Here is a 21,136-nt window from a genome sequence, read left to right as displayed (position 1 = left end):
GGCAACCCAGGTCACACCCTCAATGAGATTCCATGGATCGCATATGAGTCCGAGTGGTGAAGATCACCACACAGTCTCAGACTCAGCAGACAGCAGAGTCTATTCATGAACGAGAATTGAACCATGGAGGATACCCACACAACGTACATAGGAAAGAAGGGACGTGCCAGATAGCCCCAGGACTTTGGAGTAGCCGTCTGGGCGCCAGAACAGAACACGCAGGAAACGAGGATGAAAAGGAATGACTTCAGGACTGGGCCCGAGTGAAATGATACCGCTGGGAAATCATTGGAGGCGTGTAACCTCTCGGCCAGGCTCGCGCCATCCGGGTACACATGAGGCATCACTATGGTATGCTTTACATGCCTACTACGTTACAAGATATCCTCCTTACTATAATATGAACCGTGCACTATTATTACCGTAGCATGACATCAAGCCAACAAGCACACAGTTAGCTACCCAGGAGTCTCAGATATCAATGCCTAGATGGGCGCGATATGGCGCCTTGAAAGGTCCCATTCCATAAAGGGGCTTCAGGCGATCCCCCAGGGAGCCTCGGAACATAGGCATGCCACCAATCCTGGCAGTCTTAGGGTCTAGATATCTTGTTGAGCAAGGCTTGATCTACGCCGGCTCCAAGGCCCGAAGCCCCTAATGCAGCGAAGCGATGCTCCTGGACAGCCCTGAAGCGTTACTTTGTTCGGGCCTGAAGGCCAGATCACAACCCCTATGGGAGGTTTCAGTCCAGGGTGGAATAACACCCGCTAATCTCCTCATCGCTAGAGTCCAGTGCCGGGCCCGGCCAAGGTTCAGATGGAGTTTTGATTGTAACAAGGAAATTTACCTGCGCAATACGAATACAAGAGGTGAAATCCGGTCGTCTCGAGCCACCACGGAATCCGGAGCAGGACATCCTCCCACCATTCCTAGGACCCTGGAAGCATGGCTTCAGGCTCAAAACAGCCATGCTCCTGCTCATCTTCAGAGCTTCAGAACCCCAGTCCAAAGCCAAATTTGGCCTAGCCAGCACACCAAGAGCTCCACACCATCTGCAGCTTTTGGGGCTTCATCACCTGCAGATTGCAAGGTCTGGTGACCGGTAGAGCGTGCCAAAACCGAGGAGAAAAGGACCAGCAGGGAAGGCACCCAATCAAACCATAGAGAAGGTCGTACCAAACGAGTGAAAATGGCAAGCGTACCTGCATGGGCCTTCGTGTGGCACCCACGCCGGTCGCCCTCTCCGCCACCTGCGAAGGGCGATCCCTGCAGTGCTATTTGACCGTGTCATTTTCTGGGGCAAAATGGGACTGGCGTCATGCACGCCATCTGCCTGCAAGCTGCGGGGCAAAAGCAGCGATCGACTTGGCCAGATTCGTGGGGTGGAGCGGAACTTAAACCAACTGCCACGTCAACGACACTGGCGGAATGCCGCCAAGGCTGCATCTGGCGGTCCTAACGAATGGATGTTCGATGTTCATGGTGGATTCCGATTTGCTGCTGTTCAACGTCGCTCAAAAATTGCTGTGCTGCTTGGGATATGGTTGGAAACATGGTCGCCCAAGCGAGACCACCCCCAGCAAGGAGTCAAGTGGGAGAAGATCAAGAGATAAGAAATTCGTCCAGACAGTAGAACAAAGAAACTCGTTGCTTCGTAAAGATTGTTGAATCTTGCAGCCTTAAACATGTCGGCTGCGGCTGGCTTTTGCATATGCTTCAGGGTGTTTCTTTTCAGCCTTGGATTTCATGGATCTAGCACCATAAATGTCAGCGAGCACGGGTGGAAGGCTTTCGGAATGACTTACGCCATCTTCTTTGAGGAGTATTCGATATCTCGTCGCACTTCGCGTGCGGTTTCCACTCCTTCCGCAAAGTTGACCCTGGCGCTCTTCAGCCGCCTTTTAGCGAGGGCTTGCAATTCCTGCAATTCTCGCTGTTTGGCGTTGAGCTCGCCAGACCTGTTGGGCTGTTAACGCCGAATGTCATCGCCAGGCACTTGATCAACTCACGTTTGCGCTTGGTTCACAAGTGAACGGTCCATGCGAATGGGGTCAAAGGCAGTGTTCATTTTTTCGCTCAGCACGTCCATGACATCGACGCCGGGATGCGAGGCATAGGAATCATAATCACTGCCGCTATGGCTAGGAGCGTAGCTCGATCTTGCAGAGTAGGAGCCCGCAGATGTGCGACTCCCAGCATAAGAGGTGCTGGTGTCAGACATTTCAGGAGGGGACATAGCCCTTGAGAAAGGAGTGCTGTAAGTGGGAGTCTTGGGCGGCATGGTGATGGGGAGGGTTTTGTGGGGAGTGGCATAGCTGGTAGGGTGACGAGACACATGGGTAGCCATGTTGGTAGGCAGTAAGATGGATTGGAGAGCTAAAGGTAGGGCAAGGCACAAGTCAAAGTATGTGAAGAGGGTTGGAGTGTGGGCTGAGAAGTCTTCGAGTCTCTGGGATGAGTGATAAGAAAGGAAGAAGGAGGAATGAGGGCCTCCAGGACAAAAGAGCTGCTTTTTATAGGCAAATCCGGGCGGGCTCAACCTCACAGGGGGTCGGATTGCCAGCTCACACCTCCATCAGAGGAGCCAATGTGATTGCAAGTCGACAAGGACCGTGGTGTCATGGAGGGCCACCAACCCCGCTCCTGAAGCAAGAGAAGGAAAACCATAGGACAAATGTGAAGAAGATTGCCAGGCTGGGTCGGCACTGTCCGTGACCTTCCGCCCGGCAGGTCGAGGAAGAAATCAGAGATGACAAGGATCAAAGAGCGGAGAGTAACCCACCATCAGCAAGCGGCAGTAGCAGCACGCATGGTGGGATGATAGTCTCAACTGGGTCCTTGTCAGGAAGGAAACGGGAAGCAGAGGTTGATCATTGGACCGATGAGCCATTTTGCCATGTCTGTTGGTGCTTAGTCGCGGGATCTAGAAACCAAGCGGCGGACGGGAGTGGCTGCTGAGGGAACGAGGACGGAGTAAGTTGAGAGGAAGGTGAACAGGGGGGCAATTCGGGAGGCGGTGATTTGGTGGAGGCCCATTGCGACGTGATAGAGGTCTCGCCGCAGGATACGAAGGCCAGATGAAGGATGGAAGGGATACGGATGGAAATTGCGCAGGCCAATCCACAGTTATCGTGACCGCTGTGAGCTGGGTATTTGTGATTGCGTCCAGCAAGCCGTGGTCAACCCTTAATTTTTTGTGCTCGGCGCGCGGAATGATGCTCGGGAGACGTGTAGGTTGAAAGGAGGATCGGAGGGCTGAAGCAGCAAGGAGCGAGGTCAGGAAAGGGTCAAGCGTGGGCATCAGCATGCAGCAGGTCGCTGAGCATGGCGTAAGTGGTGTGGAACGTGGAACGTGGAACGCGAGTGTCATGGGTGGTGGCTTCGGCTGGCCCCAAATGACTCGGCACTGGTCTGGTACGGGGATCGTATTGTAGGGATCAAGGTCAAGGGGTTTTGGAACGATGTCGGCGTTGAAGATGTGGCCGGCCGCTGGCTTGAAACGCTCTAGAACAAGTGCAAATGGTCAGCAACAATGACATGCACGAGCAAACGAGCATTGGATTTGTGACAGCGGCGCCTGGCCTATTGGGAGGGAATCTTGCACAACGAGCGCAGCGCAGCCAGTGATGAGAATCTAGAGTCGAAAGTTGCGAGACGCCGAGCCAGTCGAGCCAGTGGGTGAGTGCGAGGAAAGAGGAAACCAACGGCTTCAGGGCTTCGTTGGGGGCACGAGGCTTGGCATGGTCGAGTAGAATCCTGGCTCTTTGGTTACTAACCCTCCGTACCATCCCTTCGATGATGGCGGGTGAGGCTTTCCTGATCATTCATACATTACGTACGGAGGTCAGTTGTGCGTCTATCTCGACAGCAATAGATACATTGCAATTTTCCCTTCGCCCAGGGCCACTCTCACACAATCTTCATCTTTGCGCCCATGCCAGTGTCATTGTAAGTCGTTGCTCATCAAGTGATGTTTATCACCCCTTTGTCCTTTTCATAGAGAATCCAGGTCAAAAACACTGTACCCGTACTTTGCACCCCTACCATGATCCCAATACATTATCACATTTCAGCCCGGAGCTCCTGGTGTTCATGCGCCGACCTTCCCGGAAGACTATCAAAAGCCAAACCACCCTTCCATCCTACCTACCCATGACAACAATGCAATGCAAAAGCAGCATCGAACTTGACAACACAACAGCGTCCCCCATGACTCAATCATGCCACCCCGCTAAAAGCGCTCGACGCAGATCTGCTGCATATCTTGTCATCCGCCATTTGTGGCGAAGCCAACTGGCCCCGTGTCAATCTTTTGCTCTTCAGCCGTCGAGAGGCCTATCACGTAAGAACACGTGTGGCACGCTTGGGTCTAGTAGCATCATCATCATGGTTCCCAGCACATTGAAATCCACCGGCTTCGTGAGATAGTCGGTGAAACCAGCATTTGCGGCTGCCGCTCGTTCTTCAGGCATGGCGTTGGCTGTCAAAGCCATGATTGGAGACGGGGTGTACCCGTGCATCTTCTCCCATTCTCGGATCTCCTTGCACGCCTCATACCCGTTCTTGATTGGCATTTGAATGTCACAGATGATCAGAGAGTAATATCCGCGGCCTTTGCCCTTGATCATGTCGACGCATTCTTGGCCATTTTTGGCGCAGTCGTTGGCTAGTGCCGTCTTCAAGAAGTAACGTTGGATCACCATTCGGTTCACGTCGCTATCTTCCACAAGCAGGACACGATTATCTCGGCCACCAATCCTCTCCTTAACCAGCTTCACTATATGCTGGAAATCATCCGAGCTCGATTGTGCAACCTCGCGTGCTCGATCCTTGCTCAAGTTCCTTAATTGGGCAGGATCGAAGATCATCGCGAAAACCGAAGGCTTCACTGGCTTGTGGATGAGGTAGGCTTTGCGTCCCGTGGCCGTTAGCGCGGTAAAATCCTCCAAGATATCTCTCTTCTGATAATGGTCGGTTATGACCACCAGCGCAGGGATCACGGCTGCGGTGTATGTAGCCATCTGTCTCATGAATAGCATGATATCGGACGTCGCAGGAATATCCAAAACGATGTGCGTGAAAGTCGGCGGCGAAGGGCCATTCATGAGGTCCAGGAAAGCCCCGATGTCTGGGATGGTGGTCACATTGGCCGCAATCTGATGCGGTACCACGTGCTCAATGTGTTGCTTGATGGCCGTCCGGGCATGTTCTGACGGGCAGATGATGATGATCGAATATGTCTGTGGGTGCGCAAGGTCCGGTGCAAGTCCGCTTGCGTCTTTATCGCTTTTACTCCGTCGAAAAATAGGATGAGCAGTTATTGTCTTCTCGGTGACGGTTTGCTGCTCATTCGAGCGCGATACAGAGTCACGGGAATGTGCCGATTCAGGCGTGGGCAGCAAAGAAGTTATGGTAGAAGCATTCACCATTGGGCCCGAGTTTGTCGTGACCGATGCTGATACCCCAGAGCTTTCAGATGGAACAACAGGCGGCGAGGCAACGGGCGGAGAAGACATGGCTGGCGACGGTAGCGCTGGGGAGGCATGCTCGGGAGAAGTGACGTATCGTGAGAGACCTGGCGTCTGAATAATTCCTTCCGATGGGAGTCTGATAGAAGCCATGGTAGGTGTCTTGCTGTCTGAGCGGGATCGGGGACTCGCGCCAAGCACTGACATATTTCTTTGGCCAGACCTGATCGACGCTGGAGGCGAGGTGATGGTCTCAGCACCTGGCGGCTCAATTTCGACCCTGACGTGAAAGCTGAAGGTCGAACCTTCGCCCGCTTTACTCTGTACTGAAAGCTCTCCACCATGCATCTCCACCAGCTGTTTAGAAAGGAACAATCCCAATCCCGAGCCTGCTTCGTGATTGTTGCCGCCTCCAATTTGACCGAATTGCTTGAAGAGTCGTTGAAATTCATTCTCATTGAATCCGCGTCCCGTGTCGACGACGTCAAAATTCAGCAAGATTGTCCTGGTAGCATCCTCCTTTGGACTTTTGGGAGGTGCATCGCGGAGAGAACATCTCATGTAAACTTCACCTTGCTCGGTAAATTTCACTGAGTTTCCGAGAAGATTAAGCAGGACTTGTCGCACCCTGAACGCATCGCCCTTGACCATAGCCGGAACGTTGGCTTCGAGAGAATAGTTGAGCTCCAAGCCACGCTCGATGGCCCTGGAAGACACGGTATCCACCACTTCTTCGCACAAGCTGCGCACATGGAACCATTTTGGAAATAGTGTCATTTTGCCCGCCTCGACCTTGGTAACGTCAAGAATGTTGTCGACGAGCTCCCTTAGGTTGTTGGCGCTGTTCTGAATGGTGTCAACCGTTCGTCTCTGATCGTGATCTAGAGATGAATCCACTAGCCAAGGCATACTTCCGATGATACCGTTCAATGGTGTTCGAATTTCGTGAGACATGTTGGCAAAGAACTTGGTCTTAGACTCCATTTCTGAATGCACCTTCTCGTTGGCCTCGTTCAATTTGCGTTCGAGGGCTTTTCGCGTCTCAATATCGGTGCATGTGCCATACCACGATGCTTTGCCACTTTGACTCTGCCACAATCCTGTATCGACTCGTACCAACCGCACCAGGAACCATCTGTATTCGCCACCTTTGGACCTCAAGCGTATTTCAGTTAGGTAGGACAGCCGTCCGTTTTCATCCTTCTCGACCATGACCGACCCTAGCTTGATCATTCGATCGAGTGACGACAGATCAGGAGAAAAAAGGTTCTTCTGCGTGGGAAGGGGGGGACCGGCCGTCCTATTCGAGTCGCTGGACGAGTCGGTGCGGCTACTGGCCGCAGAGTATCGTGCAATGGCGGCAACGTCCATAGGGGACAGTATCCCACATTTGTGAAGATCTTCACGATACACGTGCTTCGCAAATCCCAGCCCTCTGGCCTCCTCCAGGGTCTGGCCAGAGTACGAGTGCCACTGCTGGTTGACAGCCACGATACCTTCACCCTCAATAGCTTCAAACAGGATCTGTGGAATCGCATCCGCCAAAGCTCGGATTTTGGTTTCTCGAGCCATGATCGCTTCTTTTTCGCTCGCTTCCAAGTTTTTGATGTATTGCTCATGCACGTCAAGAAACGAACCAATCCAGTATAGTAGCCGGCCATTGTTGCTCAGTAACGTACTAGCTCGGAAAACGAACCATCGAAAATCACTGTCGCTGTTGAATCGCTTTACTCGGATATAATGCGTGAATTGGCTTCCAGTTCGTAGCGCGTCGTTCCACAGCTTCACCAAACCATTCCTGTCCGCCGCATGTACATTTTTCCAAGGATCACGGACTCGACCTTCTCCTTGACTCCTGAAAGCATCAAACTTGCGGTTTGTCCACACCAAGTCACCAGTGGTGGGCTTGGCAAGAAACAGCTGAAGAGGCACGGCATTTAGCATCAGCGACGAAATCAGCTCCGGTAATGGCTTTTCCTCGTCCTTTGACTGACTTTCACGTCGCATTGTCTGACGCCGAGAAGAAGGTTCAAGCCGTTCATAGAGTTGATCGCTGATCTCGCTTGCGGAAGCATTGCTTCCTGACCGTAGTGCAATGGGACTTTGTGCCTGTGCTTCAAATTGGGTCTTGCTTGCAGCTGGCTTCTTTGACGTCGTCTTTGAACTAGAAGCAGACTTCTCGGCAGATCGTTTGGCCGGCTCACCTTCGTCCCTGCTGGCGCGAGGACCTGGAGTCAGAGGGTGCTCTTTCCCACGCTGCCTACGCGAAGAGAAATAGCTGTCGACCATGTCCGAACCCGATCTTCCTGGAGTGGGTGGCAGACCTGGGCTTAACCCATAATGATCCATTTGAGGAGTACTCGAGACAGAACTAGTCGGGCTTTCCTTAAACGCTCCAGGACTGACGCCTTCATTCCATCCTCTAGGTTTGTCTTTGTCCTGCGCGACTTGTTCACTGAGCTCTGCCACCAATTCCAGTTCCGATCCCTCATCTGAGAACGTGCCACCGAGTCCGAACGCGGCTTCATGCCGGCTTCCAGGGCTGCCTCTCAGGCGATCTTGAAGTGCGCTGTATTGCTGTGCAAGAGAAAAGGAGCTCGCAAAATGGGGCAATAAGGTCTCCAAAGACCTGCGCCAGCTGAGTGGAAACGGGTTTATAGGCGAAAGGAAAGATAGGATGGCAATCGGAAAGCGCAGGTTGGACGCCAATGTACCTCGTGCTAGATGAGGCTGGATCAACGGTATGTGGACCAGAGTCTTAGACATATCTGCGCCTATGGCATTTAGGGACTGATTTGCCGTGGTTGCATAGTCGTATGGCGGAGGGTTCTGTTCGAAAGCCATCTCATCTATAGACGCAGTCGGTTGAACGAAGAATGGTGATTCTTCTGGATCAGGTCGTGCAGCAGGCGAGGGCGAAGGGCTTTGGGACCAAGGTGAAGGCTCTGGCTGCTCGTACTCGTCAAAAGCTCGGATTGTGGAATACGTTGGCTCTTCCACCTTGTGGGACTTTTGTTTCTCTGCAGCCGTAGCTGATGGCGTCTGAGCAGGGCCACGTTCATCTTCCCGTCCATTTTGCAGTGACGTCGGTCGTGGAGCATCTTCTGAATACGCTCTTGTAAGAATGACAGGTTTTCTCTTACCGAACAAAGATGTCACACCAGTCCGGATAAGCAAAGGATCCGGCTCCGCCTCCAGTGGCTGAATTGAACGATGGACATGACACCTCAAAGTGGAGGATGTCGAAGCTGAAGGATTGTATGGCATTTTGAATGCCAAAGCATCTTCGGCGGTAGACGAGGCCCGAGGAGTAGCAGGCTGCTTGGTCAACCTGGGCAGTACCGATGAAATCAATGGCGAAGCCTGCTCATCTTGCTCTTTGGGTGCGGTGCTATAAGCCCGGACCGGTCCAGCTGGTCTTTGACGCGAGCCTCGGCCGCTAGGGTCTGGCATTGGACCTGCAATTGAATGCCTTGACACAAGCGGAGGTCGGTGGGGAGTCAAGGTGGATACGTCGCTAGGTATTCTGCTCGAGGGCTCTGGCCGTCTGCCAATCGAGGTGTTGTCATTTTCCGAAGCGAACAACGAGTCCAACTGTGAGGGAGGCACTCCGTCACTGCCATATATATTAAATGTGGCTTTCTGGCCCCACGGTACATTTTCAAGATCGGTAATGTCCCCAGGAATTGCCAGAGAAGCTCTCTCAGCACCGTATTCGGTCAGGATTTCAGTAGCATTGGCCCACCACATATCCAAACCTGGCTCAGAATTCAGGTATAATATCGATTCGAATAGATCGGGCACCGGAAAGTTGGGATCTTCAGGGAATCCAGCACTCATTGGTGTCTGACCCAGAGGCGTGCTCAAATCGGAAGACGAGGGATGACGCTGAGGTTGCGGGGGTGGTGGTACGACGTCTGCGTTTGACGGGTGCTCGTTGGTTGGGGAGAGTAGAGTGAAAGGTTTGTGCGACGGGCCGGAGCGTTGGCTAATACCACGGTTGAGTCTGAAAGCCATACGGGGAAAGGGATACGAAGGCGTCCTAATAGCACCGGGTGTGGCATCGAAGACTGCTCTGACGGTTTTGGCCGAGTCGGTTGAGAGTGTGCCAGTATTGACGGACTCATCGGAGCTTGATTCGGTGTGTAAAAGAGGCGGTGGTGCTTCGGGTGCTTCGCGCTGTTTTGCGGCATCGGGAGAGGTGTCCGCAGTAGCAGTAGCAGCAGCGCGCATCTGCTGTTTCTGAGCCAGAGCTAGACTCATCCTACGTCGCATAGCCTCAAGACCGCCAGACGGTTCGCGTGCCAGAGCCTGAGTTACCTGATGGTGTACAAAGGGTGAGGTACCAGCTGTCGCGGTCTGTGCATTTCTGTTCTCGCTCATTGTCTCTTGTCCTCCGGTAGTAGACCTTGTCGGAGAACTCGACGACCCATGACTTTCTACCGAGCGCGAGGAGCGACCTCGCGCAGGCACTCCGGGGTGTGAGGACTTTGACGACTTCATCGCGGTGGCAGACACTCGCTAGTCCAACTGAGTGTCTGCGACCTCGCTAGGTTTGGGGTAGATTCATGGACCCAGTATGTTCACTATTGACTGCGTCTTGCGTGTTATCCTCTCGCGTATGTTGTCACTCCATTTGTCCAATCTCTTATCGTGACAGTAGTTGATGACAGGACCCGAGTCGTTCGTGACGCTGTCATCCAGAAATCGAGAGCCAATGGTGCTGCATGAACAAGGCCTATCCGTAAAACGCACTTAAGGAGGTACTCGTGACGAAGGGTCAGGGCGAAGTGAAGGAAACGGTTGACTAAGCGAAAGGCGCCCAACGATCAAGTCCTGGTAGTCGACCGTGTTGGTAGAGGATGGTTGGCAAACAGTAGGCCTGGCGTGGCAATGGCAAACACTGAACAGTCAAGGCACTGGCGAGGTTGATGGAGAAGGCACGGGCGACCTACCGAGAGGCGGTTGCAGGTGGATTCGATTTCTCATGCAAAATGACGTAGCCCCCAACTTAGACATTTTGCCGTTACTTCAGCCTTCCCTTGCCACAAAAATCAATTATCACCAGCCTCACTAGCCTTTTAAGATAAAAGCACTCTTCTTTGTATCATTAAGGACGGCTTCATGCTTTCTGTCCAGCCATATACCACCCAGTCAATCACCTCTACCTCCTGAAGGTATCTCTTTAGTGCTACACTACCTGATGCTTGGCTTCACTGGGGTTCCTGTTACTCGTACTCCGTACTCATGTAGGTATGCCGAGCCAGAAAATATGGGGTCTGACCGAGACGGACCCTCCGCCGAAGAAACTCACACCATTGTATACCATAAACGTGGGTTACAGCGGTATTAAGATGAGCAAAGGGATGACTGTCTCAAGTTAACTCTCCAGGTGCACGTACGCCCATAAGAAGCCTACCTAGGTACTCGTCACAATTTGAGACAGGTTCACGAAGAATATTTGTAACTTAGCAGATAGAGATACCTAGGTGTGTGTGCTGTGGGTTAGACAATGCCACCTTTGTCGACGCCTCTTACGCAGCACAACCAGAGCCTACTACCCGTAGTTTCCGTTCACTGGCGAGCCACTCACACTGATTCTTTGAATCTATTCACTGTCAACATGCTCACTCGTAATCATCATCACTCGATCCATTTCACGTTTCCAGCGACCGCAACGACAACAAATAAAATCCTCTCCTCCTCCCAGTGTTTTTGCCCCCTGCGCTGAACCATCACAAGTCAAAAATCGGGCTGATCATCAATATGACACCACCACCTTGCATATGCGAAATGAATCCAATGACGATCACCAACTTGCCTTGTCTTGCCTTGTGTTGATCGCTTCTTTTCGCGTCGTCCGGCCCGTCCAATTAACCCACTTTAAATGGAACTCAATCATTACAACCTCTTGCCCGGTGCTCTTTGGCATGAGAGATGGATAGCCCCAAAGTACAAATCGGACCTGTCACCCACATGCTTTTTACAAGCTGGTACTCGTAAGTCATGATACGTTCGGCTTCAAAATCCGCAATGAGCTTGGGGTACGGAGTATCGTCCGGAATTTCGTTCCAGAGTGTTCAACTTTGTTTGTACCTGCATCTCCCGACCTCCAAGCCACGAAAGCTCGAATTGTTGTCTTTGTCCACCCTTGTTCTAACTCATGTAGGATAGTGACCACATCCAGCATACTTTTGGTGTTTATTGTACATGTACAGTGTCTGCTCATCATTATCTATGGGCCCAACTCCTCTCTGAATTTTTGGCATATTGCCCCAACCCAGGCCATGCTATTCGTCAGAACCCGGTCAAGATCTCAGTCGACCTTGATGGAGCCGTAAATGCGATGAACAAATGCGTAGGCTGCGAAGAAACCAATAGTGCCTGTCATCTGGTCAGTAATCTTGATTTTCATGGGCCGGGTGAAACTCACCGGTCAATACAGACACCAGGAAGCTGATGAGTGCAGAGTATCCGACATAAAGGACAGCTCCAGTCAACCCGCCAAAACTGACCCGAGTGACCCAAAACCCTAGCGCATTTAAGAACACATATCCACCAGTCATGCCTGCACCCAAGAATGCCCGCCATTGCCATCGATAGTCCTCCGCACATAGCAAGAAGTACACCAGCAAGATCGTAGTGCACGCGGACGTCAGGACCATCAAGGCATAGCAAATGAACAAAAACCCAAACATGTAGTAGATCTTGCTTGTCCACAACGACGTCATGATGAAGTACAGTTCCACGAAGATAGCGCAGAAAGGCAGGATTCCTGTCAGTAGCAACGACGGCAAAGGTCGGAGTGACTGTGTGACTGGCGGTATTTGCCGAGGAATCTGATTAATGCGTGTAGGAGCTTCGAATGCTGGCTGCTTGAATCCATACCATGCGCCAGCAACACTGAGAGGGACACTGATCACAAACCAGATTGCGATGATTGCCAGCATTGTCGAGAATGGTACCGCGCCACTTGATCCTTTGGCCCAGACGAAGAGATTGAGTAGGAAGAAGGTTGCGAACACAATGCCAGGTACAAACATCGGAGTGGCTGCTATGTTAAGTTTCCAGTTCTCTCCACCAAAACTCTTGTACACACGGGCAGAGACATAGCCACCGATGCAGCCGAATAGCGTGTACAAAAGAAGCCCGATTGAGGTAAGCCAACCTCGATTTGATGGCGACAAGAACCCCAGCATGGCAAATGCGACCGTCACGCCAGTCATGACGAAAAGCTGAGCTCCATTGCCAAGTAAAACACTCAACATTAGGCTGTATCGAGGGCTGCGAAAGACGTCGCCGTGCACCAGCTTCCATCCCGAATCTTCTTGGACATCGTCGTCCACGGCGGAAGTGCCCGAAAGATCATCGAGGTTGATATTGTCTAATCGATTGTACCGAGCAATGTCCTTGCGCAAAGCCCTCACCAGGATGCTGCTCACCATCCCAACCAAGAAGATGACGAAGATGGTGGAATTGATAAGCGAAAACCAGTGGATTTTGGGGTCGATGATGTGCAGGTATTTGTCCCATCTGGTCGCCCAGGCAGTGTCTGAAGGGCGCCAATAGACACTGTATGTATATGTGATCGGTGTCGTTGCTCCCTCTTTCAGCATTAATGGTCCTGAGTTCGTGGCGCATTCCGCCTTTCCCTCGCCCAGTGCTTTGGACTCCGAATATGACTGCGGCTGGACCAAGACACCCACCACACGGTACTTGGTGCCTCGGAGGCCAGCCCGGTGGTAGTCGATGATAATGTCCCAGTGGTTATTCAGGATGATCGCCCCATCCTCTCTTACTTTGCCCAGCGGAAAGCCAGGGCTAGAGAATCGTTCATGTGTAAGTGGATCTTCTCTCAGTTCGGCCGCAGGTAAGCCATCGACAAGCAAGTTGACATTGTATGCTTCGGTGATCCTGGATCTCACAAAATTGACCGACTTCTCATCGAAATTCCCACTGTCACAAATCATCTTGCATGTTTCGTTCTGTGCCATATGCAGTTCAAACGGCGAAGTTTGGATCCGATCTCCAAATATTATGCTTCCCAGTGACTCTCGGACCCGTTGTGGCCCTTTCTCTGGTCGACAGAACCGAAATGCAGGGTGGTAGTAATCGTAGGAGACAACGGCATGGATCTGCTCATCATGACGTGAAATTGAGGGAGTAAGTGCGTTGACTGTCAAAGGTACTAGATCGCCCTCGGAATAGGAGGAGGGTGCAACTCCAGGAAGGTAGAACGCTGCTACCCCCTTTAACAAGAGACAGCACAGAAGCGCTGAGGGGAGTAAGGGCGCCATAGTCTAGATGTGTCCGGGGAAACCGCAGGCTGGAGTCGTGGAAGCGCAAGAGATTCAGTGGCCTGAATGCGTAACGTACAAAGCCACTTGTCACCTCCCATTCATGGTCGTTACGGTGAAGTGTCGTCGTTCCCGTGTGGAGCTACGCAAAGCTTCTTGTCGTAAGTCTGATGTCTCTCGTCATCAACATAGACGGATTGTAGGGTTTCTTTTCGACATTGTGGAAAAGGTGTCTTGTAGAACTTGTTCGTATGCACTTGAGGAAGTGACAGGTATCGGCAAACCTGCCCCGGGACAGGCCGCAACTCGTTCAATCACAACAGTCTCATTCTTCACTTCGAGGCCTTACCATGAGTTACTCCGTACCGTGGTGAGATATGTTTCCGATAGTCACCTGTGGCGCATGAGGGGTCCATACCCGCGCTCTTAAAGCGAGTTGGAGTTGCAATCTGCAATCAGCATCATGGTGAGTTTCCTGGTCGCCATCTCGCGTCTCATTCGGACAGAAACCTTGAATGTCGCCCATACGAGTCTCTGGGGTGCTCCTATGTATCAGAAAGTCGGAAGAGTACTTGATCTACTATATGAAGCTAACGAGCACTGCCTTTCCATTGAGTAGCAATAAAGATCATCCTGTGAAGTCGAGAGATTGTTGTATGAGAAAGCTTAAGTCATCCTCTGCCGCCCACCGAGACACGGCAATCCAAGGAACATGTCAACGTACACATTAGCAAGTGACAGCCTCGGCCAGGAACGTGCGATACTTTTTTGCACAGACTCCGCCATGACTTATTCCATATTTTCAATGGGAGCCCCCGGCGCGCCATCGACCCAAGCACAAGGGAACCGAAAGAAGTGAAAGCTCGACCATAGTTGATGGCATCGATCAGAGGCTGCACAGTGAAAGACAAGGCGAAGTTGATGCGGGGGGAGAAGGTAGTAAGAACCACAACCAGCTCTCTGGAGATCTGGCCCGCTGCATGAGTGCTGCGTGGCACTCGCCTCAACTCCGCCAAAAGCACAGTTGAGATACCACTGAGCAATTCCATAGATGTAAGCATTCCATAAGCGGCCTCCGTGTTGATCAACATGCTGGAGAGGTTGACGAACCCTTCGTCCAATCTTCATCGCAGTCAGTATCCAGAGCATGGGTTTGGGCACAAGTGAATATCATCTTGTATGGCACCGTGCGCAGCGGCAGTTTCTGGGGGTCAAATGCGTGTTCTTTGAGGAACACTTATCATTCACAAGGTCGGCTGTTAACAGAGAATGTCGGTCGCTACGACCGTCATGACCGAAGCATGCAGTGTGCAGGAGTGGTTGGATCACTCATCCTGCTAACCCTTCTGATTGCCTTCTGCTTGGGTTTCCGTGGATTTCTTAAGAAGAGGAGGAGATACATACCTCTTGAAGCCATTGATCCGTACAAGTATATCCTCCACTCACTGTTACCTCTGGTGCTATGAAATGTGATATGCTCCACAAGTCCAACATCAATTCCAGAGAGACGCCGCCTCCGCCATACAGAAAAACAATGTCCAGGCGATCCATTCCGTTCAACGTGGAGCAGCAGTGGTGGCGGCGACAATAAGGTTGAACAAGCAACCTACGTAGCAGGGGCGAGTCAAATCAACCAGTTCGACTCCACAGAGAAAGGACAGAAGGTCGAAGCGGCCGAATGAGATCGTGATGCGCTTCAGAGGACAGCACCCAATTACTTAAATCCCTTTTGGAGGGAAGAGTTGTCGGTGAGACCAATCACAAGTACTAAACAGATCCCATAACGCAGGTAGATACTGCGCTTGATTGTCAACGAACAACACATCCTGCCCAAGACCTTGACCCCTCAGCCGGCATTGCTGCTTCTAGAGCGCTATAACGGGAAGCACATCTCTCGAGCAGAACGGAAAGAGGCCTCCAGACGGTGATCAGACCATTGCCACGACGGAAAGACTGGCGGAAGGGGTTCTCACGAGCAATCTCCTGTCTGGATTCAACTAATCCGTCCTCAATCCCAAGCCTAACAGCACGCAAACCATGTCCCACCTCACGCACGACTCGTCAATCCTAATCATTGGTGGCGGAACATGGGGTTGCGCAACAGCTTTACAGCTCGCCCGTCGAGGGTACAAGAGCATCACCGTCCTTGACGCACATCCCATTCCCTCACCGATATCAGCAGGCAACGATGTGAACAAGATTATGGAGGAAGGTAAGGCACCTCAATCCAAGCTCGATCTCTCAGCAGAACAATCACTGAATCTTTTCCAAAGGATCCCCTTCCCCCGAAGACGACGACACATCATACGTCTGGAACCGCCTCTTCCAACTCGCCACTGAAGCATGGCGAACTGACCCCGTCTATGCGCCTTTCTACCACGCCACAGGGTTCATCATGGCCGCATCCAGTCCTGAAGCTGGCAAACACGTAGATGACTACGTACAGTCTTGCAAATCGCCCCTCCGCCTGCTCAACACGCCCGAAGATTTCCGCTCCGCCATGGCACCGGGTATCCTTACCGGCACGTTTCCTAACTGGAAAGGCTTCGTCCGTGAATCCGGTGCAGGGTGGGTGTTTGCTCGCGGCGCGATGGAAGCCGCATACTATGAAGCCAGCCGCCTCGGTGTGCGTTTTGTTACGGGCGAATCCGCCGGCAAGGTTGTGAAGCTCATTTACTCTTCCCCTTCCGCAACCTCATCATCCGATGTTGATGTTCTGGGCGCGACAACGGCTGGCGGCACCGAACACCGCGCGGATAGGACGATACTGTGCGCCGGCGCGAATAGCGACCGCCTATTCGACTTCGAGCGGCAACTCCGTCCAACGGCCTGGACCTTAGCGCATATTCAGATGAGTGACGCAGAGCGGGCGAAATGGAAGGATCTGCCTGTGCTGTTCAATGTTGAACGCGGATTTTTTATGGTATGAACTTCCCCGTTCGCTTCCGCATGCAAGCCGGCCCCCTTTCCGGATGATTGTTCTGATCCTGACACGGCGTAGGAACCAACAACCGGAACTGGGGAGCTCAAATTTGTCGATGAGCACCCCGGCTACTGCAACTTCCTTGACGACCCCGAAACGAACAGCGAGCGCTCTGTCCCATTTGCACGCCAACAAATCCCACTCGAAGCCGAGGCCCGGGCGCGGCAATTCCTGCGTGAAACCGTGCCACAAATCGCAGACCGCCCGTTCAGTTTCGCCAGGATATGCTGGGACGCGGATACACCGGATCGAGTGTTCCTTATTGATCGGCACCCTAGGTATTCGAGCCTGGTGGTGGCCGTGGGCGGATCCGGCATGGGATTCATGACGATGCCAGCCGTGGGAATTCAGGTTGTGGACGCGCTCGAGGGACGCATGGAGCCGAGGATGAAGAAGGGGTTTCGATGGAGGCCGGAGACGGCGGTGGAGAGGGACTGGAGGGATACGCAGGATAGATTTGGAGGGGATGGGAAGGTTATGGATTTCCAGAAGGTGGAAGGGTGGACAAACGTGCAGGGACAGAGGCAGAAGAAACTGTGAGGGCCATGAGGAGGGATTGCAGAATCGATCTGTTAATGTGGCATTAGTCGTAATAGATATCCATAGCAAATCATGTCTTGTGCGCACCATGTCCACGCTGAAGCAAAAATCAGCTCAGGCCCTGCGTGAGTGACGAGCTGATGAATTGAAGCACAACCGATATACGGCATACTTCGCAGACGTGTATCTGCCCTTCTCAAACCTCCTCATTCCTCCAGGAAAGGTATCAGTCCCTTGCCACTGCCCATCTGACGCGACATTGTCTCTGCCTGTTCGACACTAGACATCCTTTGAGCCCATTCAAAACGCCTGAGGAGCGACACCTCTAATGGCTCCATTGCAGATCAGGGCCTTCAATGGCGATTGCTCGTCGCGTTCTTACGTTCGGTACAGCATTGACGGTTCGCTATACCTTGCTGGCACTTCCCGGACTAAGGAGACTGTGCATGTGTATCCTGCCTTGGGGAAAGTGGATGTATCTAGCGGCTAGTGATGTCGAAATTCTCCGACATTTGAGTGAGTAGCTGTTGAACGTCCAGGGCGCCTCACTTCTCGGTGCCGAGAACCATTTTTTCTCTCTCGCTCTGACGAGGCATACTCCCTTTCTTACTGTGCTTACGCACATTCTCTTCTTTCCTCTTGATAGACTTAACTTCTTCTCCTTTGATCTCGCCTGCCTTCTTGACAGTCTTGGGCAGATGTCGGTGTCTCTTGATACGTCGAATTTCCGGCATATGGGAATACCGCTTGATCAAAGCCTGGTCGTACTCCATTTTCTGTCGTTGTCGTGCTGACTTGATGCCACCGCGACTTGAAGCGTTTGTTCGCCATAGTCTCACATTGCCATCGTCCGACCCCGACAGAACATAGTTGTTGTCGGCCGTGAACCTTGCTGAGAAGACTCGTTGCATTCGTTTGGTGTGATAGACATCCCTGGAATGCCCTCTATCCCTATTCCACAGACGAATTGTACGATCATAGGATGCGCTGACCAATTCTTCACCTGTTGGACTGAACTCCACGTCCATCACAGCAGCTACATGGTCTTTCAGGACGTTCAGAGCTCTATCAAGCTTTCGCATGTCGAATATGTAGATATTGTGATCCTCGTTTGCGGCAGCGAAGTTGAAAGCCTCCATGGGATTCCACGAAATTGCGTTCGATGCTAGTCTGAGGACAACCTTTGAGACGGGCGAGGAGGTCCGGAGGTCATAGAGGACAATCGCTCTATCCAGGGCGGCGGATGCGAGTATTGATGTTTCCGTTTGGTTGAAAGAGACGGCTGTGACAGTGTCGGTAGAGGTTGGCCACTGTAGGACCTGGCTCGGTCCTGACGACGGTCGCGAAAGGTCGTAGATGGAAATTGAACTGGAGGAAGCTGCGAAAGATGAATGGTCCCGATGGTGTGAGATGTCTGTGAATGCGCCTTGCCCAAGGTAGGTGGCCAACGGCAGGCCATTCTTCTCTCCGTTGTAGGGATCCCACACCTTGACGGTCCTGTCGGTGGCACAAGAAAGCAGTTTTCGGTCTGGCGTCCAACACATGCCTCTGACCACATTTTCATGTGCTCTGGCATGCCACACCTCTTCACGGCTGGCTAAGTCCCAGACTTTGACCACACCATCGCCACTGCCGCTTGCGAATCTCTCAAGAGAGCCCGGATCTTTCGCCATAGAATACACTCCGTCAACATGACCTCCGCCTAGTTGACCAACGAAGGGAGCGGCAAACATGCGCTCCATTTTGACCGCATTGAGGGCTCGTGTATATTCTCTTGCTCGTTCGAACGGATGATGAGAAGGATCGAGGTTTCGAGGTTGTCGCATCGCACCGTCGCCCGGAGGCGGCGGCGCCCTGGTGAGAGATTTGATTTTCTGGAGATAGTCAGCACACAATCAGTAGCAGGGCATAGAGTATTCACCATCTCGAGGGCAACATCATCGCATTTTGTGTGGTAGCCTTCGTCGGAAAGGGACGAAGAGAAATTATAACCAGCGGTCGAGTGCCTGGAGCGCAGCGAACTTTTTTGTGGAGAAGGAGGCTGCCGCCCGCAGATAGGATTGGAGACCAAATCGGCGTCATCCACGGTGCCTGCAGAAGATCCAAGCCTGGCGCTATGCATTTTGGTGCTTGTCCTCGCCTGACCGTGTTCTTCACAGCCTTGAGTCGTGCATTAATCAGTCTGCAACCACTGGTCTTCCGCAGCCCAGAATAATCTCCTTACCCACACTCTGACATCTATCTCTCATCGTCAAAATGGCTCCTCCACCTGCTGATGACGCGAAGATTGCGGAAGCAACCAAATTGGCCAAAACGGAACCGGCAAAGGCAGAGAGCATTTACAAGGAAGTGCTGGCAAAATCACCTGGCTCGAATCAAGCTGCTCTTCAAAACTATGAGAATGCTCTGGTTGGATTAGGAGTACTCTACAGAGACCATAGGCGGTCGGAAGATCTGGCCCAACTGGTAAAGACAAGTAGGTCAACGTTGTCCTCGTTTGCCAAAGCGAAGACAGCCAAGCTTGGTATGTCGAATCATGCTACACTCCCTCTCATACTAACCACGGCGTTCAGTCCGTCAACTCCTCGACTTCATTGCAGAGATCCCAGACACCCTCGAGCTCCAAGTTGCGACGACCAAGTCCTGTATCGACTGGGCCAATTCCGAAAAGAGATCATTCCTTCGCCAGAACCTCGAAACAAGACTGGTTGGCCTTTACATGCAGAAACAATCATATTACGACGCACTCACTCTGATAAATGGTCTGCTGCGAGAGCTGAAGAGACTGGATGATAAGCTTGTCCTTGTGGAGGTGCAACTGCTGGAATCAAGGGTCTACCATGCTCTCACAAACCAGCCTAAAGCAAGAGCTGCTTTAACGTCCGCGAGGACGTCTGCCGCTTCAGTCTACACGCCCCCTCTTCTACAGGCTGGACTAGATATGCAGAGTGGCATGCTGCACGCCGAAGATCAAGACTTCAACACCGCCTTCTCTTACTTCATCGAAGCGTTGGAAGGATATCACAGCCAAGAGGACACTGCTCGAGCGACCTCTGCTTTGCAATACATGTTGCTTTGCAAGATTATGCTAAATCTTGTGGACGATGTCAACTCTCTTTTGTCGTCAAAACAGGCACAGAAATATGCCGGCACAAATCTGGAAGCGATGAAAGCTGTGGCACGAGCACACTCGAATCGATCACTGGAAGAGTACGAACAAGCACTGTCCAATTATCGCTACGAACTTGGAAGCGATGTCTTCATTCGGAATCACCTCCGACGGCTGTACGATGCCATGCTGGAACAAAACCTGATCAAGGTCATCGAGCCCTTCAGTCGGGTGGAGATTGGCCACATTGCAAAGATGGTTGGGCTTGACACACAACAAGTCGAGAGAAAGCTGTCACAGATGATCCTAGACAAAGTCATTGTAGGCGTTCTGGATCAGGGGGAGGGTTGCTTGATTGTGTACGACGAAGTCGAAAGAGATGCCGGCTACGATGCAGCCCTGGAGACTATCGAAAAGCTCAGTAATGTGGTCGACGTTCTCTACACGAACCAGGCGGCACTGCTAGAATAGACAAAGCATGGAGTTTGGGCACCGGGAAATCTGACAGCAACCACCATAGCGAGAAGCGTATCAACGCTGACTAGGTGCTCTCGTACTTGATTCAGGCAAGGCACTAATAAGCGTCCAGGTTCTAGACCAAGTGATCCCTGTTAAGAATAAGCAGCTCAGGCTGGGAGTTGGCAGAAGGTTAATCAACGTAGTTTCAAGTTCCGTGCCGATGCGGGCTTTGTCATTTGGTGGTTTCGCTCCGCGCCCATGTAACTTGGCCAAAGAAAAT

General features: G+C 52.2%; 6 protein-coding genes across 7 annotated transcripts; 2 read left to right on the top strand and 4 right to left on the bottom strand.

Annotated features, from left to right (window-relative positions):
• Positions 1-722: 722 nt before the first annotated feature.
• On the bottom strand, positions 723-2,475 carry PV05_08889 (uncharacterized protein). Its single transcript, XM_013458431.1, has 3 exons — positions 2,010-2,475; positions 1,806-1,958; positions 723-1,752 (listed from the first exon to the last, which is right to left on the bottom strand). The coding sequence occupies exons 1-3, from the start codon at positions 2,345-2,347 to the stop codon at positions 1,680-1,682; spliced, it is 564 nt and encodes a 187-aa protein (XP_013313885.1). The 5' UTR covers positions 2,348-2,475; the 3' UTR covers positions 723-1,679.
• Positions 2,476-3,795: 1,320 nt separating this feature from the next.
• PV05_08888 (uncharacterized protein) lies at positions 3,796-10,384 on the bottom strand. Its single transcript, XM_013458430.1, has one exon. The coding sequence runs from the start codon at positions 9,969-9,971 to the stop codon at positions 4,320-4,322; it is 5,652 nt and encodes a 1,883-aa protein (XP_013313884.1). The 5' UTR covers positions 9,972-10,384; the 3' UTR covers positions 3,796-4,319.
• A 1,077-nt stretch (positions 10,385-11,461) lies between these two features.
• Positions 11,462-13,982, bottom strand: PV05_08887 (uncharacterized protein). The gene is made up of 2 exons (XM_013458429.1): positions 11,902-13,982; positions 11,462-11,852 (listed from the first exon to the last, which is right to left on the bottom strand). Exons 1-2 carry the CDS (start codon positions 13,763-13,765, stop codon positions 11,785-11,787), a joined length of 1,932 nt encoding a protein of 643 aa, XP_013313883.1. The 5' UTR covers positions 13,766-13,982; the 3' UTR covers positions 11,462-11,784.
• A 1,487-nt stretch (positions 13,983-15,469) lies between these two features.
• Positions 15,470-17,406, top strand: PV05_08886 (uncharacterized protein). The gene is made up of 3 exons (XM_013458428.1): positions 15,470-15,977; positions 16,039-16,688; positions 16,767-17,406. The coding sequence occupies exons 1-3, from the start codon at positions 15,803-15,805 to the stop codon at positions 17,286-17,288; spliced, it is 1,347 nt and encodes a 448-aa protein (XP_013313882.1). The 5' UTR covers positions 15,470-15,802; the 3' UTR covers positions 17,289-17,406.
• PV05_08885 lies at positions 16,878-19,410 on the bottom strand (the record flags this gene model as incomplete). 2 transcript variants are annotated; one of them, XM_013458427.1, is made up of 3 exons in its annotated part: positions 16,878-17,317; positions 17,376-19,162; positions 19,210-19,410. In XM_013458427.1, 2 exons carry the CDS (start codon positions 19,408-19,410, stop codon positions 17,834-17,836), a joined length of 1,530 nt encoding a protein of 509 aa, XP_013313881.1. In that variant the 3' UTR covers positions 16,878-17,317; positions 17,376-17,833. The 2 variants fall into 2 exon arrangements, with proteins under 2 accessions (XP_013313881.1, XP_013313880.1); XM_013458426.1 differs by lacking the exon at positions 16,878-17,317 and having other exon boundaries at positions 17,320-19,162.
• Positions 19,411-19,544: 134 nt separating this feature from the next.
• On the top strand, positions 19,545-20,868 carry PV05_08884 (uncharacterized protein; the record flags this gene model as incomplete). Its single annotated transcript, XM_013458425.1, has 2 exons — positions 19,545-19,812; positions 19,862-20,868. The coding sequence occupies 2 exons, from the start codon at positions 19,545-19,547 to the stop codon at positions 20,866-20,868; spliced, it is 1,275 nt and encodes a 424-aa protein (XP_013313879.1).
• Between the last annotated feature and the right edge of the window lie 268 nt (positions 20,869-21,136).

This window comes from Exophiala xenobiotica, assembly GCF_000835505.1.
Source record: "Exophiala xenobiotica strain CBS 118157 unplaced genomic scaffold supercont1.5, whole genome shotgun sequence".
In the NCBI taxonomy this organism is placed as follows: domain Eukaryota; kingdom Fungi; phylum Ascomycota; class Eurotiomycetes; order Chaetothyriales; family Herpotrichiellaceae; genus Exophiala; species Exophiala xenobiotica.
The sequence above is the reverse complement of the archived record's forward strand: the minus strand, read 5'-3'. Positions and strand labels throughout refer to the sequence as shown.

Coding starts and splice junctions, on each gene's coding strand:
- PV05_08889 (XM_013458431.1), bottom strand. CDS start 2,347: ATGGCTACCCATGTGTCTCGTCACCCTACCAGCTATGCCACTCCCCAC. Junction 1,959..2,009: donor CTTGTGAACCAAGCGCAAAC/GTGAGTTGATCA, acceptor ACAGCCCAACAG/GTCTGGCGAGCTCAACGCCA. Junction 1,753..1,805: donor TACTCCTCAAAGAAGATGGC/GTAAGTCATTCC, acceptor TTATGGTGCTAG/ATCCATGAAATCCAAGGCTG.
- PV05_08888 (XM_013458430.1), bottom strand. CDS start 9,971: ATGAAGTCGTCAAAGTCCTCACACCCCGGAGTGCCTGCGCGAGGTCGC.
- PV05_08887 (XM_013458429.1), bottom strand. CDS start 13,765: ATGGCGCCCTTACTCCCCTCAGCGCTTCTGTGCTGTCTCTTGTTAAAG. Junction 11,853..11,901: donor CCTGGTGTCTGTATTGACCG/GTGAGTTTCACC, acceptor ACCAGATGACAG/GCACTATTGGTTTCTTCGCA.
- PV05_08886 (XM_013458428.1), top strand. CDS start 15,803: ATGTCCCACCTCACGCACGACTCGTCAATCCTAATCATTGGTGGCGGA. Junction 15,978..16,038: donor GAACAAGATTATGGAGGAAG/GTAAGGCACCTC, acceptor TCTTTTCCAAAG/GATCCCCTTCCCCCGAAGAC. Junction 16,689..16,766: donor TTGAACGCGGATTTTTTATG/GTATGAACTTCC, acceptor GACACGGCGTAG/GAACCAACAACCGGAACTGG.